Source organism: Panthera onca, chromosome B1 (genome assembly GCF_046562875.1).
Source record: "Panthera onca isolate mPanOnc1 chromosome B1, mPanOnc1 haplotype 2, whole genome shotgun sequence".
In the NCBI taxonomy this organism is placed as follows: Eukaryota; Metazoa; Chordata; class Mammalia; order Carnivora; family Felidae; genus Panthera; species Panthera onca.
Genome location: NC_138342.1, coordinates 50,208,161 through 50,220,726, shown reverse-complemented (window position 1 = coordinate 50,220,726; position 12,566 = coordinate 50,208,161). Strand labels below are relative to the sequence as shown.

Genomic DNA, 12,566 nt, shown 5'->3' with positions numbered 1-12,566 from the left:
ATTTATTTATTTATTTATTTATTTATTTATAAGTAAGCTCTGCGTCCAATGTGGGACTTGAAGTCACAAACTTGAGATCAAGAGTCACATGTCTACTGACTGAGCCAGCCAGGTGCCCCATTATTGTACTCATTTTAAAAGGACAGGAAGGCTTCACAAGGTTAGATAAATTTTCCAAAGGCTATAAACTATAAAGCAGTTTGGACAGAACTTAAATCAAGATATTCTCATTTAAGGCTTTACTTTGCTTTGTAATATAAAGCTTAATGCCATCAATGTCATTCATGTAATTATTGCCATTTGTGTGTTTGTTTTTCTAAGCAATAACATCATAAAGACTTGACCCATATCACCTGAAGAAATATATATGAATAATTACAGAACAAATTGGTCTTTTAAAATATGTGACTATAATAAGCACAAGACCTTTTTTTGTGCTTTTTTTTGTGCTTTTGATTTTTTTATGTTGTAAAAGCTGTTACATAGATACCAAAGTATTCACTTTTGATAGTACTTTAAAAACAACATAAATGGTAATAAAGTATTACTTGCAGTTTGCTTTATACCATAAAATAAAAGAGACAAAGAAGTTATCATTTATACTAAAGTAATAAAAGTATGATATGGCAAAGAAAACTTATTTTATAAGCCTATGTATTTATTTATTTATTTACTTACTTACTTATCTAAATTCAATTTCATCAGGAACAGACAGTCCAAGGAACGAATACTACAGTTTAGAAGGGCAGTCTAATTGTACATAATTCAAGAAAGTAATGACTATTATCACAACTAAGTAACATTACGAACTACAAAAGTCTACTACTCATTGTAGATAATTCTTATTTTCCTCCATTATATTATTTCTCTAATTTCTTAGCTATCCTTTTCAGTAAATTTAAACAGATGACTCCTTCAACAAAATTAACCACTTAGTGTCAATACACTTTTGTCACTAAAGTCCTTAATGTATTGCTTTATTCTATAACATTCATTAAAGGCCTACTATGGGCAAGAAACTGTGTCAGGCACTAAATGTAGATGAAAAATGGGTGACATAGCTGCTATCTGAGGTAGTTCGAGGAGAATGTTCAAAAGTCACAGGTGACCTCATGAAACGTCTGAAAGTACATTCATTTAAATAAAAACATTTAGCCAGGTTAATACATAGCACAGGCAAATTATATACAATTACAATTTAATATATTACATATATTAATGACTAATGTACATCTCCCCATTACAATCTCTCTCAAGTGTCCCAGCCTCTGAAGGGACAACATAAAAATTTGGTTATACTGAGAAAGTATTTTTCTTTTCAGAAAATGTAAATTAGCTTCTTTTGTATATATATAAAACAAGTACTACTAGTGTGGAAAGGAATGTGAATATTTTCATACCTCTGCATGGCAAGGGCTTTCTGAGCATAGAGAAATAGAATTTGGATTAAAGGACAAACCTTGGAAGTTAAAAGATGGCTGAGTAGATAGAGAGACTTCTGGAGTGATTTACCTCCCAAGAGGGAAGCGTTAACATTTCAAAGGGGTTAAAGCCTGGAGCTATATATTTATATACCATAGGACTTTCCATGGGGAGTTGGGTTTTCTCTTCCTCTCTCAGAAGGAGAGGGGGGCCAGCTTCATAACAGTTCCTCTACAATTGCCCAGATTAATAATCTTGGGGTTCTTCTCCTGTGGTGTAAAATCTCCCTTGTGCTGCTCACAGGGTCACCATTCTACTCTCTTCACATTGCTCTGAAGGGGGAGATGGGGTGTTGGTAACTGATGTGGTTACTGCTCCAAGAAATAACAGTCTATCCAGATACAGAAACTTTGTATTGGCTCAGGAAAAAAATAATAAATGTACATCTTAAGAGCTTCTCATGTTGAAAATCAGAGTTTTGGGAAAAAGTTTTTTTTGAAGACAAAGCTTCATTATACTTATTTTCAGGCAGATCAGGTCATCTCAGTAGTCAATAAATGATCTTATTCAGCAAAGACAACACATCGATCCTCATCATTCTGTCACAAGATTTCAATAGAATTAAAAGTAGGGATAATTTAGAGTACCAAACTTAGGATGGCTAAAGAAAACAAAAAGAAAAATCACTTACTTGATATTATCAAGGCAGCCCGATTCAGGTTTCAGAATGGCAGTATGATGAAACATTTTATATAAAGCAATCCCAAGGAAGATTACATTAAGCTGTAATGTAAAAGGTACTGTTATGTAGCATAACTGGAATAAAAAAAAAAAAAAGTAAGTCTATTCTCCATAACAGATGAGTTGTTCTGGGAAATTAGCTCTCACTATACTTATAAAGGAATTGGATCATAGATGATTGCCTAGTATTTTAGCAAAGGCAAGAAGCCACTTTAGGGAGTTGGGATACCAATGAGTTACAAAGTACCATTATGCCAAAATACATACAAATAAAAAATCAGCAGCAGTTGGAATGATGCTGTAGAAATTGTAAAACAACTCAAAGCCAGGTATATGTTGAAAAAAATGGGCGTTTGGGTGGCTCAGTTGGTTAAGGTTCCAACTCTTGATTTCTGGTCAGGTCACGATTTCTTGGTTGGTGAGTTCAAGCTCCATGTCAGACTCTATGCTGACAGCATGGAGCCTGCTTGGGATTCCTCTCTCTCCCTTTGTCTCTGCCCCTATCCTGCTTGTGCATGCGCACGTGTTCTGTCTTCTCTCTCTCTCTGTCTCTGTCTCTCTCAAAATAAATAAACATTAAAAAAAATAAAAACCAAAAAAAATTATTCCAGGTGTGTTACTATTTCTGCCCACTGAACGTGGCCCCAAATTTACTGTTTGGGGATATATTTTGTGAACACAGCCCCAAATTTACTATTTGGGGATATATTTTGAAATGTTACATTCCAAAAACATAAATACTAAAATCAATAATATATTTTTGAAGAGCTAGATCAAAAGGATTATAAAATGGTGGTAAATTCTAATGCTACAACAAACTAGGATTAAAGTCCAGAAAACACTCAATGATACTGTTATATCACTAGAATCACCAGAGAGAGGATAGAACTTAAAGCAAAACAAAACAAAAAGTTCCAGTGTAAATTCCACATATTACATATATACAAACTATAGAAAATATATTGAACTGCCCTTTGTGACCTGGTTTGTTTTAATATGTTCCAAAATTTAGGATTGGTGGGGTCGAGGAAAATCCAGTTATAAGCCCTACTGAAGTTCTCTCAATAATACAATTCTACAATCCTTTATCAAATCCAAAAAGTCTGAAAAGTGAGAGTATTAAAAAATTAATTGAGTGGCCAAAAAGCCTAACCTTAACTAAATCTATTTGGTGGGAAAACCGAACTTGTACTGACATAGGGTTCTTCTATCTTTATTCGATTTGCTTTTACTTTCCCATTTTTTTTTCTGCTGAATTATTACTGTTTGGTTTTAGAGTCCTGCCTTGTCCCTACTGTTGATATTCATTGATGTGTTTGCTTTGGGCAACTGTTTATTCTCTACTAGGAATTCTATCTAATATGCAGTACATGTACCATATTGTCTTTCTGAAGTTTGAAAACTTTCTGAATTCTAAAATATGCCTGCTTCAAAGGATTTCAGATAATGAATTGGATATCTTTATCTTATTCAGAATCAAGAGGCCATTTTATCTGGAGAATGACTTTGTATTATAAAATGATGAGTATATAAATAATGCCAAAAATAGAAACTAAATTACAATAAATAATTCATATTTGAAATCAAGATATTATGCATCTAAAAATACAAAAAGAAGTATGATTCCGAACACTTGTGTAACTTATTTGTGCCATTCTTAAGTGAAATCCTTCTGAATTTTAAAGTTTTTGAGATTTATATAAAAAACAAAACTGGAAGGAATAGTAAGGTATATTGCCACATTTCCAATTTCTGATTTCATTCATAGTTCAAATTATTTAAATGAAAGACAGGAAAAATATACTGTTGTGAAACTTGAAGTCATTGCTGTTCAAAATCCTACAAAACCAAATAGATTATGTTGGATCAGACTCCTAAGGAACTATGGTACTGCATAAATATTTGCAAAGGCATGTTTTCTACTCCAACAGTGTTGATTACATTTTTTACAATACAAAAGTAGACTCTAATGAGTGTCTAATTGCTTGAGTCATATAGGGTCAAAAAGTAGATGCTTTTCCCAAATTCACCTATGTAAATTAAAGATGGCCAGATCATAGAAGTTTTATTTCTTGACCTGGGAGACACATAGTTAGTGAGGAGTTCTTACCATAATTATCAAGGTCGCTGGTCCTATAAAGCTCCAAATGAAGTAGGTGTCAAGTCGGAGCCAACATCTGCAATGAAACACAAGGGAGAGAAGGGATTAAGGACTGGGTATGGGACATACATCAAAGTGAGAGAGTGACAGAGAAGAATGTGAACTGCAAAGCATCCCACTGGGAGACAGGAAATATTACATTGCTTGTTCATTTAAATGCTGAATTATGTGCCCAATTTCTGACAGCACTGTTGATGGAGTAAGATAATTACCCCTGGAGGAAGCAGGGAAAAAATGGCACTAGGCCTATTTGCTAAGTCCTTTTGTGTCTGTCATAGGACCCTTAAAAAAAAAAAAAAAGAAAAGAAAGAGAGAAAAAGCCATACACATAGCCATTAAATCGAGTAGCTTTAAGCTATCCTTTTCTCTCCAATTATGGTGCTACATAACCTGTCTATCAGCTGTCAGGCAAAGTGACATTTTCCTGTCAAGAAGATCTGAGGAAATTCAGTACAAAGAAGAAATAAATTTGGTATCAGAAGATTGAAGTTTAATTAGGTTGGGCAGCCAACCTTTGAGAGTTCTTGAGTCTGAAAAAGTGCATTGTTACTGCCAATGCTTCTGGGGTTGCAAATGATCCTTAGCATCCCGTGAAGTTGATTCATGACCCAAAAGTAAATTATTAATCACTTAATTTCAGTCACATTTAATACTCCCCCAATTCTTAAAGCCTCTGGGAAATTACATTTTCATTCTTCAGGATGACAGGAAGACAAAATGGAAGTGACTAGTTATGAGAAAGATTAATGTAAATTTTGAACAAATTACATTTGATGTTAAAAATCATATCTTGAATTATTTGCCATTTTGCTATATTTGAAGAATAATCAAAAAAGAAAACACCTCCAGTGGAAAATATTCAAGAGTGGTTTGCTAAGTAGTCTAAAACTGCAAGTCCAAAGTAGATAAATATTTGATTATTATGAAAATGTTACTTAAATCTCAGCAATAATGGACTACCAGAGAAGGTATGAAGAAAGGAACTTATCAATGTCCATCGGTAGAGGAATGGATCAATCAAATGTTTTCTATTCATATGAGGAAATGTTATAAAACAGGTAAAAGGGAGGAGGTGGACTTTTATATGTCAACAAGAGAGATCATAACAACAAATGCCTTACACCTTTGAACATGCATTTCACCCTTGAACAACATAGTTTTGAAGTGTGTGGGTCCACTTCCATGTGGATTATTTTTTGATAAATACAGTATAGTGCTGTAAATGTACTTTCGCTTCCTTGGGATTTTCTTAATAACATTTCCTTTCCTCTAGCTTACTTTATTGTAAGAACACAGTGTATCATATATATAACATATAAAATATGTGCTAATTGACTATTGATATTATCGGTACGGCTTCTGTCTGGTCAACAATAAGCTATTAGTAGTTACGTTTGGGGGGGATCAAAAGTTATATGCAGATTTTGGACTGCACAGGGGTCAGCACTCAGAGCTCTTCAAGTGTCAAGTGTATATTTAAAATATTACTTATATTTTTGACAGATATACACACACATATAAGTAATTTTATTTAATTGAAAGGGAAAAAATCAAACTCATATTAGTGTTTGCCTTTCATATGAGAGTAGGAGGACTAAAAGTGGACCAAAGGGCTTAACCATATGTTTTATTTTAATAATTACTGGAAACAACATGCCAAAATACAACAGTCTAACATCTGAGTGATTGAGGCAGTGATGTTTATTATGTTTTTCTTTTGACTTTTCCATAACTTATTTTTTTAAAAAAGGTTAAATCCTAAATTTTTAAGCAAATTAAAAATAACCATATACTCTGAAAACATCAATTTTAAAACAACAAAAATCCAGCTTTCTTCTACTAAGTTAAATATATGTAATTTCAACAGAAGTTTAATATTTGTCCACCAAAAAGAAACTGACTACAAGTTCATATTTTTTTACATAGATGGATATTTTTTCCTATATTCAAGATAAACATAACAATCCTACTTGAAAACATGCTATCATGGAAACAATAAACACTTAAACTGCTAGCTCTTAGCTTGCTTGAGTAATTAGTTATCTTTTTGTTGGTCTGTTGTCCAAAAACTGTGGTCATGGAAAATAAAAGTACGGTGGTGCCAATAAGCAGAATCAAACCAGAAAATTCAGGTTTGAAATATGAATATTATCTGCATGCTGACCACAGGGTAGTTTGCTATCACCCTAATACAGGTGTGTGTGTGTGGAGGGGGAAGACCAGAACAGAGCAAGTATTCATGAATCTTTCTTGGTTCTCATCAAAGACCATATTTTCCTTCAAGACCTCAAGATAAGAACAATAAAAGACAAAGCATGGACATTTTCCCATATTAGAACACGAACACACACACACACACACACACACACACACACACACAGTCCAAGAATGCTGCTGAAATTATAACATGATACAATACTAATAAATTTTGTAATGACTGTTAATAGTATAGCTCCTGTTGTTTTGTAGGTCAAACATGTTTTTGAGAGCTAATCTAAGACATAAAACACATCTTCAAATTCTTTTTAAAAGAAAATGTGCTTCAAGAACTTCTGAAAAAAATGTTACTCTACAGGTTAAGGATTCTTATAAAGATAATTTAAATTATGTTATTACAGAGTGCTTTGGACTAGGTAGGGAATTTAAAATTTTTAAATCATCTCACCAAATGTGTTGTTAAAATGAAATAATGCCATTAAATTTTAGCCTTACAAAGCTTTACTTTTTGGAAAACAGTCTCAGCAAATGCTTTATTTGGAAATAAACATGCTTTTGGCATAGTGATCTTTAAATGTGGAACTGAAATTACTTTAGAAATTATTATTTTTTTATTTTTTAAGAAAATGCTACAATATCTATTTGGTGTAATAGATTTAAATTCCCTTTGGAGAGGATCAGTGAAAGAGGCAATATGAAACACTTAAAATGTACTGAGTAAATCATCCCTTCTTGAGCACTCTCTGGGCTTGACTATCTTCTGGAAGGCAGTGTGGCAAAAATCCCTTTTCTAATTCGATTGCCATATGGCCACACCTGCTGTTGTTTTTGGCCACATGCTGGTTTTCTCAAAGCTTTCTCTCTTTCCCATTAACTACCTTAAAAGTTTGAATGATTCCTGCCCCGAGTTCCCTGTGCCAATGTTGAAAGAATTCACCTGGCTTTAAGGTAAAGGAGAGTATTATGTCAGGTGTTTATTACATGCATGGACACATATATCCCATGTCATGGTATTCAAGAAGTCTAGGCCATTTAGTGTGATGTGGCTATATTGAAAATGCTCAGGTTAAGAGGAGACAAATGTGAGAGGAACAACTTACTTCATGAAGCACAATAAAGTCCAGCTTGCAAATGGCTAGACAGACCTGTTATTGAAGAATATGATTTATCTGAAAATTGCCTTCATCCACTAAGCAATATTTAATTTGTGAAGTCATTAATGTTAATAGACCATTCTTGCTAATTTTTAAGATATGTCAATTTCTTTTTCTAATGAAATTCAGTCATACGAATATAATTTATAAAGGATGTTTATACCAGTACAAAAGAGATGGCTTGCAGTTGAAAAAGCAAGTACATTCTGACCTCACTACATGCTTATTTGAAGTCATGTTGAAAAATATTGTGAGATCAGATATATTTTGGAATTCAAAGGAGCACTTGTCATATATCATAAACCTTGACTTTTTTCCCATTTGCCTAATACAAAGAAGTCATAAAAATTATCTTTTTGCAGCATTTTCAAATTGTAAAACCAGAATATATTGTTATATATTTGATGAAGTCTTACTATATTAATACAAGTTTACTGATTAAATATTCAAGAGAACTGACACTAATCCACAAGGACATACTATTATTTTATTGCAGAATTATTCTCTTCAAAAATGTAAGAAATCATATTGCAAATTAAATAATAAAGTGTTGATATTGGATCAGTCTTCCATAAAAATGTCAATTATCAATCCAGCCTTTATCACCTTCATGTATACACAGAAATAATAAAACAAATTAATTTCTCAAAACAAGACAAGAGAAAGACAAGAACATACTTCTAAAGCTTATTTTCTTTTACTATTAAATTACCATTTTATTATCATTAGTCATTTTAAAAAATGTCTGATTCTGTATTTAGAAAACTGGTAAGTTAATTACCCAACGTATATTAAGTGCCACCTAAAACATTTGTTTTACAATGCTTTTAGATTTCAGTAACATTATCAGAATCTACTTCCTTATGTCAAGTTAGCATGTTTAATATAGTGTCATTAACATGCTCTGGGACATTATATTTTGTTGCCTATTTAATTTACTCTTATCCAACTAGATATCTGACTATTCTCCAGGGTCTGAAACAACGTAAGTTAACAATGGTGTTTTCTTCATTTTCTACTCGACTCCAAATTGCAGACTGAACCATCCTTGGTGAGTATTAAATGTAGCCAGCAAACAATATTTGGCTACTACTAGACCATAAAACTTACAAGGCTTAATTATATCAGGTTGTTTATGAGAGTTTGTATAATACATAATATTTCTTTTCTCTGTAACATATGCAGATCTCTTTATATTTGTACTATAAATATCTGGCAAGAGTGAGAGAGAAAAGAAGGAATAAAGAGAATTGGGGCAAGAAAAAAAGGAAGTGAGGGGGAAAAGGGGCAAATGTATACTTCAAGCATAATAACTTTGGTTCTAAACTCAGTGCATAGTATGTCTGTTAAGATTTTTTTAAGTTTATTTATGTATTTTGAGAGAGAGAGAGAGAGAGAGAGAGAGAGAGAGAATCCCAGGCAGGTTTCATACTGTCAGTGCAGAGCCGGATGTGGGACTCTAATTCATGAACTGTGAGATCATGACCTGAGTTGAAATCAAGAGCCAGATGTTTAACTGACTGAAGCCACCCAGGCGCCCTTGTTAAGACTTTTTTTCCCCCTGTTCAGATTTTTTTTTTAACGTTTATTTATTTTTGAGATAGAGAGAGACAGAGCATGAACGGGGGAAGGTCAGAGAGAGAGGGAGACACAGAATCCAAAACAGGCTCCAGGCTCTGAGCTGTCAGCACAGAGCCCGATGTGGGGTTCAAACCCACGAACTGCGAGATCATGACCTGAGCTGAAGTCAGACGCTCAACTGACTGAGCCACCCAGGTGCCCCGCCCTGTTCAGATTTTTTAATGCCATTTTCATCACAGCACACTCATGCATCTAATCTTGAAATACTTTGTAAGCAAGTATATGAACTGGAAAAAATATTAGCAGAGTGATGCAGGAATGGAGTGTGACCAGTGGTAGTCAAGACTAGCATTTGTGGTTCACCTACAGCTTGGGATCGTAGAATTCAGCACTAGATCTCATACATGAAATGCAGGTTATATTATCTTCATGTCCCCAGTATGTTACTTGAAAGATAAATGTTTCACTACTTCATCAGCAAAATACATCCTACACTTTTAGGGTGGACTACAAAGGTTAGAAAAGCTTTATTATTACTAAATGTTGGAATATTTCCCACGGTCCCACATTGCTTAAGTTAATTGAGGCAACAACATAAGAATTGTAATCACTACTCTATAAATGGATGCTTTTAATACAATTTATTGTACTAAATTAGAACAATGTTGCTAATCATAAAATCTGTATTTCTTTATTTGTATCAAACAATAGTACCAGTAATAATAATATTTCTAATTCAAAAAATGCTTATATATACCAGATACTTTACATATATGCTTACTTATATATAGGGGCGCTAGGTGGCTCAGTTAAGCATCCGACTTTGGCTCAGGTCATGATCTCGCACTTTCTAAGTCCAAGCCCCACATTGGGCTCTCTGCTGTCAGTGAAGAATCCACTTTGGGTCTTTTGTCCCCCTCTCCCTCTCTGCCTCTCCCCTGCTCACACTCTCTCAGAAATAAACATTTATTTATTATAAATTTAAAAAGATATATATATATTCATACACATACACATATACATATCTATTTAATCATATATACAAAAACACATATTCTCAAACTTTGTAATAGTTTTGCAAGGTGCTTATAGATTGGAATTATAGATTGGAGAATGAAACTCTGGAAATCTAAGTGACCTGTCCATAGCTACAGCCCCTGAGGTGGGGCTGGAGCTCAAGGCCCCAAGAGCTGAGTCACATGCTCTACCCACTGAGCCGGCCAGGAGTCCCCATCCAATTCAATGTTATTTAGCTGGGCTCCTTGTTTAATAATATTATAATCTAGTATTTAAAAAATATCAAGGGGCTCAGTTGGTTAAGCGTCCAACTTCGGCTCAGGTCATGATCTCTCAGTTCATGAGTTCAAGCCCTGAGTCAGGCTCTGTGCTGACAGCTCAGAGCCTGCAGCCTGCTTCGGATTCTGTCTCCATCTCTCTGCCCCTCCCTGATTCGTGCTCTGTCTCTCTCAAAAATAAATATTAAAAAATACTTTTAGGGGTGCCTGGGTGGCTCAGTTGGTTAAGCATCTGACTTCAGCTCAGGTCACGATCTCACAACTCATGAGTTCAAGACCAGTGTCAGGTTCTGTGCTGACAGCTTGGAGCCTAGAACCGGCTTCAAATTCTGTGTCTCTGGCTCTCTCTGCCCCTCCCCCACTCATGGTCTGTCTCTCTCAAAAATAAATAAACATTGAAAAACAATTTAAAAAAATCAATACTCACTTTTCTACCCAAATGATTACATTGGTTGAATAATGAAGTGAAAATAAAAAACTGGGGGTGGGGGTTTTTAACCAGCACAGGGGAGACTACCTCTTTTAGAGTTGTTCTTAAACTATTGAGCTAGGGAGACAAATATAAGACTTAATAGATGATTTATAATAATTTTCAGATCATAAAATTTGATTTCAATTATTTTTAAGACCTTGGTTATGCTTCTAGTACTCAATGATGTTCTGATTCACTATAAATGTTTATGACCTAATTGACGTATTTCGGAAACCCCTTACAAATACTCAAGCCCACATTTTAAATCTTGGGCTATTCTTTGGGCTTTACTCTGTTCCAAGCCCTCCCTCCTCCTGGAACCTGCTCCCAATCCTTTTCCCATCTACCCATCATGTTAACCACTCCTTTCTCTTATATTATTTGATTGTGAGGAAAGTGGTATAAACTATAAATGTGATTTTCTCTTTAAAGAAAATTTAACTGTTAAAATGGTTTGCATTTTTTTGGTAATATTGAGGTAATTAAAATTTACATGAACTAATTAGTTTCAGGTCATAAAATAAAAGTATCTAGCACAAAAATTCCAAATCAGCTCTGTTTAAATTATCGTTAAGTCAATGCCAGCCTTTATTGTCTGACAGTATCATTTATTGGATGACGTCACTGAACGTGCATACAGATAAGAGTATGAGAGAGACTAAGAGAAGAAACAACAACAGAGATAAAATTGAATAAATGCCCATTGTTAACGGTACAATTTAGAATGTAGTCCACCAGCTGAGAGTTACTTATTTTTTTAAATGACTATACTGGTCTTCTAAACTCATTTTTTGAATGTCCAATTATTGTGACTAAATGTAATTCTAAGTACATTCTCGAGAATACTGTCAGCACAGATAAAAAGATTTCACTAAACGATATCAGAAAATAATAATAAAATTATCTTACAAGCATTGTAAATTGATGGCAAACTAAGCAACTTCTCAAAAACAAATTATGTGTGTTTTGTGTGTTTGTGTTTAGTAATCAACAACCCTAACAACATTTCATAGAAAAACACATCATAACGCGTCAGCCACATGAAATATGATAGTTACCACTATCTGCATCAAAATAACATTTATTTAACCTACAAAAGTAAATTTTATCTCTGATTTTATCTCCTACCATTGATATGCTTCTCTACTTTTTAGAAATGTAAGCAATTATTACTATTATTATTATTATTATTAAAGGTTTCAGAGATAAAATCTCATTGGCAGTATAGTAAAATATAAGTACATTAAGAGGAGAGAAAAGGGAAAAAGGTTTATTATTATTTGGATTACTATAATATATATTCAATGGTTTTATTCTAGATGTACTCTAAGTGGTTGAAACTGAGGAGTAAAAACTTAATAATAATAATAAAGTTCCAATAATAAGTGAAATAGATTTCCAAGACATAAAAATTCAATGTATTGAGCTTACTAAGAATTTACAGAAAGTGGCTGATAATATGTTCTGAATTCTGGCTAATTCCAATTTATTTAAGACTGGATTTGTATTTAAAAAAAAGTCAG

General features: G+C 33.6%; 1 protein-coding gene across 23 annotated transcripts in view; it reads right to left on the bottom strand.

Moving 5' to 3' along the window:
• The window catches only part of ADGRL3 (adhesion G protein-coupled receptor L3), an 824,470-nt gene that overhangs the window by 74,543 nt on the left and 737,361 nt on the right, over positions 1–12,566 (bottom strand). For all 23 annotated transcript variants that reach the window (XM_078446071.2, XM_078446073.2, XM_078446079.2 and 20 more), the window contains 2 exons: positions 4,274–4,340; positions 2,114–2,205 (listed from right to left, as the gene is read on the bottom strand). In XM_078446071.2, the coding sequence (XP_078302197.1) occupies positions 2,114–2,205; positions 4,274–4,340 (159 nt within the window). The remainder of the gene's footprint in view (positions 1–2,113; positions 2,206–4,273; positions 4,341–12,566) is intronic.